This window comes from Halyomorpha halys, unplaced genomic scaffold (assembly GCF_000696795.3).
Source record: "Halyomorpha halys isolate HHAL.00 unplaced genomic scaffold, Hhal_1.1 Scaffold1762.1, whole genome shotgun sequence".
Classification (NCBI taxonomy): Eukaryota; Metazoa; Arthropoda; class Insecta; order Hemiptera; family Pentatomidae; genus Halyomorpha; species Halyomorpha halys.
Genome location: NW_027113534.1, coordinates 100,739 through 105,462, shown reverse-complemented (window position 1 = coordinate 105,462; position 4,724 = coordinate 100,739). Strand labels below are relative to the sequence as shown.

At 28.3% G+C, this 4,724-nt stretch overlaps 1 protein-coding gene across 3 annotated transcripts in view; it reads right to left on the bottom strand.

The window, feature by feature from the left end:
• Nucleotides 1–4,724, bottom strand: part of LOC106690585 (NAD-dependent protein deacetylase sirtuin-2) — a 44,361-nt gene that overhangs the window by 23,892 nt on the left and 15,745 nt on the right. For all 3 annotated transcript variants that reach the window (XM_014436063.3, XM_014436061.3, XM_014436064.3), the window contains exons 5-7: nucleotides 3,997–4,229; nucleotides 2,485–2,608; nucleotides 50–242 (exon numbers count right to left, since the gene is read on the bottom strand). In XM_014436063.3, the coding sequence (XP_014291549.1) occupies nucleotides 50–242; nucleotides 2,485–2,608; nucleotides 3,997–4,229 (550 nt within the window). The remainder of the gene's footprint in view (nucleotides 1–49; nucleotides 243–2,484; nucleotides 2,609–3,996; nucleotides 4,230–4,724) is intronic.

Here is a 4,724-nt window from a genome sequence, read left to right as displayed (position 1 = left end):
TATATATATAAAATCAAATTTTGTGGTAAAAACCAAATGAAACATTTACCTCAAAGCAAGTGATGCAAATGGTTCAACTTCTAATGAAGAGCCCATTATAATTAGAAGATCACAATTTAGAAAATCAGTGCTCATTTTTTGATAGAACCTGTGGGGCAAACTTTCCCCGAAGAATATTATATCTGGTTTAACCAGACTATTGCAATGAATGCAATGGGGAATCCTTTTTCGATGAATTTGGCCTACAAAAAAAAAGTTTTAAATGAATATAATACTAAGTATTTATTTTTACAAAACACAAAATTGATTAAATGAAGCAAATAACTGCTAAATAATTAAATAAACTTTCATAATATTTATAATTATAAAATCATATGTGATTGTGGAAAATTGCTTTTAAAAGTCAGAATCTACTTTTAGCTGTAATAACACAACAAAATAATTGTAGCAGCACATCACTTTACATGTATAATCCATACCTATCTCTACCATGTAGATTTTATCCAGTTACCTTTTATGTTGGAATTTGAACGTTCTTTGAGCAATGGAGTAATATATTCCCTGTTTCCATCCAAGGAAACATTCTTTAATTGTTAATTTAATTTACTTCATCACATTCAAGTGAAATACAGTTTGGAGTTGATAAGTGGGACAAGACTGTTAAAGACTAGCTAATTTTTTTAATGAACTCCACATATATTTAATTTAATACCTTTTGTTTTTCATAAATGCATTAATATGTTTCATTTCCTCATTTTATCAAACTGTACTTTTTAGCTTGACTTTATTACATCTAGATTCTAGATTACGATACAATATCATATGGAATGAAAACTAGTTAATATATGAATTTATACTGAAAAAATATGAGATTTGCATACCTTTGCATGATAGTAGTAAAAATAATAAATGAAATAGTTTAATAGCAAATATACACAGTAATATCTAAATGTTAACATTATCATGTTAAGTTAAAATTGCCATAATTATTTTCAGTAACTGAAATATCTTTAAAATGTTATAACCGCAAATTTTGATCAATCCTTAGTTATATACATATCGTTTATAATTCCCCACGCTCCGCGGAGAAGGGGGTGAGTTAAAGGAAAATAATTTAAAAAAATAAGTATAATCGCCAATAGGGAAAAAAAAGACAAAACAATTAAGAATAAATTGCTCCTTAGGCGCCACGTTATTTTTTCGTAAATAACGAAAACCCCGAAACAATATGCCCACAATATACCCTTATATAAATAATAATCGATTTATAACCACTGGCGAATACCTTTATATGTAGATAACAGAAAACCTAGGGGTGTTACCTCCCACCTGTTGAAGTATCCAAATATTAAGTAAAAAAAAAAAAAAAAAAAAAAAAAAGGTAAAATTAACAAGTTGAAAGCAGTGTACATGCATAAGAATGAACAGAAGACTACATGTACAAAAGTTTAATAGGAAGAAATATATGTACACAGAATGAAAAAGGAAAGAGAACAATTCATATCAATTAATAAAACAATGAGAACTTATAGGCTGACTTAACTTTAACTTAAATGATTAACCTTATCAACTATTATTTACATTACTGCACAAAGGAATATAAAAGTGAAATTAAAATAAAATTTAGTTCGAACCCCATGTAGTCTTTGGGTGTACTCCTGGCAGAACACAAGGTTGTCCAATATTTCCTTTCCGATCACCGTATCACCAGAATTATAGAGATATAATCTCTAACGATGTAATGCCACAACTCTCTTATGCAGGACGTGCTGAAGATTCCCCTTCCCTTTCTAAAGCCCACTCGTCTAAACATATCGCTCGTGTTTTTGTTTTCCCCCATAATCCCTTTTGTCTACGCAGATATCGCCAGTGTTTTTATCTTACCATGGCAATCGTGACAATGTATACCGAAAAATATGCTATTAGATCAAAAATAACTTCACTAAAGCTGAGAAAAAGTTAAATATATTTTCAGTGGCTGTTGAAAATCAAATAATAGATTAATGAAACAAATGTTTGTTCATTACTAGTGACATATTTTTTAGATTTTTTTTTTTTTATGTGCTGATTTTTTAATTCAAAAAGTGATAATTAATACTACATACATTGATAGTCTAGATTTAACACAGATTATATCTAAATAAAAAATGACAGAATGACTGAAAAGTCAGTGGAATACAATTAAAATGCAATTAAATTATCTCTTAAATAAAAGTAAAGTATGGATCACTGGTATATCTACATTTATAAAATGCAGACTATCAAAAGCTATGTTAATATCTAGTAGTAGTTAAAATAGCTTCAGCATTAAAATTACTTTAATTGTATACAAAAGTAAGTTATATGTATCAAATAATGATTAGAAATTTATTACTAACAACTCATACTTTATGATATAAGTTTGAGCAAATGCAATAAGTAAATTTTAAATTATTATATTATAATTAAAAAGTATTCAAAATTAAATTTAAAAACTAATCTCACGTTTTAGCCATTCGAATCCATATTTATTTTTGCAACCAAGACAATGGGATTGATAGAAGGTCCCATGTGCTTCTATTAGCTTATCTTCACTTATACCCGCTAAGCGATCAAGGTTGTCAATATTCTAGAACAAAACCCATTGATATGAAAATAACAAAGGTGAAATTAACATTTATTCATCTTAATTTTTAATTTCATAAATCATATGTCTTGTAAAGACATACAATGCCAAGAAGAGGTATAAATACATTTGAGAAAAAAAAAATAAGCTAATGATAAGATTTTTGGAGGAAAAGATGATAGGCATTAAGTTGTTAACATTATTATGTTCATGATCAATATGCCAGCCTATTGTCAGGGCCTCTGTTCTTATTCACACTCAATCGTAATGGACTGTGTTGGTGCTTCTTCAGTATCCTATACCCAATCAGACAACTATATCCAGCAGGCCATATCCATGTCCATATCCAAATTGTAAATATTGATCTCATGTTATCAACTAATGTAGGTAACTAAAATTCTCAACTTTTTGAAGAATTAATATTAAGATTAATATTTAAGGATGAAATATTAATTTAATTAATATTGAGTTTCAATTTTAATTCAATTATGTGGGCTATTGTAATCAGATGCAGTTTTTATTTCAATATTCAATATTTTTTTTATCGCTTTTTTGGATTTCAATGGATAAATATTCAAGATTAATCTTATAAATAAATTAATAAGATAAATAACACAACAAAATATAGAGAAGATAATTGTCAAGGAAATATACATAAAAAATCATAGAAATAAACTCAGAATTATTGTGCAATAATCGATATTAATATAGACTATTGAAATGTTTGTAATAGATAAAGGGTGAGAGAGCACCACTTGTTTGTTTGGATGGCGGGAGAGTTGGCATGTCCTGGAAGCTGAGTCACTAGTCATCCTTTGTCTACAGCTTAGGGTAAATACCTTTCATCCTATAAGTAACATTTAGGATGTGCACCCATTGTCAATCAACCATCGGTCAAGAAATCAAGGAATCATCAGTGAGCAATAACTGTTAGCTTGCTTAACTTAGCACTTCACACCTCAAATAATGTTTACATTTATTTTTAAGAATAATATTTCTGTATGATTGCGTCCTGGTCGTCTGGAAAACCTGCCCTGAGAGTAAATAGTGTTAAAATAATTGAAATTAATTCCTCATATCTGGTTAACATTCATTTTATTAATTTAAATCTTGTCAGAATCAAGCTTATTTTAAGATCGAAAGATAAGAAAGCTAGTTAATTCTTTTTATCTATTTTTACAAATTTTAAATATTACAATACATATATAAAATAAATGGAAAATAATGGAAGAAAAATTGACAGATAAAAAAAATTTGTTTAAAACAATAAAATTTGTATTTAAATATAGCAGAAACTAACAAATTTAACCCCAAAACTAATTGTTCTGTACAAAAAAATTAATATTTACAGTATTATGCTAAAGCTCAGAAATCATGCAAATGTAAATTACCTGGGTATAATGCCGCAATAGAATTCCTTTTTCCTCGAGTAATTTAATAAAGTAATGAGATTTTGTAGGGCTATACTCCCCAGGCAACAAATCACTCGTTAGCTGGTAAAATGGCTCAGGGTACTTCTTGAAGTACTCGAGCTCAAATATAGCCTGGGGATAAGGTAGGTTGTATTTTTGCAGATTGTTATAAATACCAGTTTCAGGTGATCTGAAATCTGGAATTCCGGCAGCTGAAAATCAAAATAATACATATTTAAATATGATCAGTTGTGAAATATATTTACATATTTTTAAGACTATGAAGCCAATAAATTACTCAAGTATTTTCAAATTATCATTGGTTTCTAAATATATCATATGTGCATCTGTGAGTCAATTAAATTAAGTGTATGTTACTTAAATTAACTAGCTGGGCCAGTGTCTGGGTCATATAAAGTAATTGACTTTGCATTAATATTTGTGTCTGAGTTCAAGAGCCTGTTTTCCTCCCTAAATCTGTGAATCTGTTAGTGCCTGCACAACTAAAATTATCTGGTTATATTAATAACCAGTATTATATTATTAAGTTGAATAATAACCTATTTTAATTCTGAAAAATTTACTTTAACTCTACATCTTTATCTAAAACTGCAACAAAATGTTTGATGCCCATACAATATGTAAATAAATCTAACCCTTAATGTAAGGCTTATTATTATGAAGGGCTTAAGCAATTGAAGAAGTTA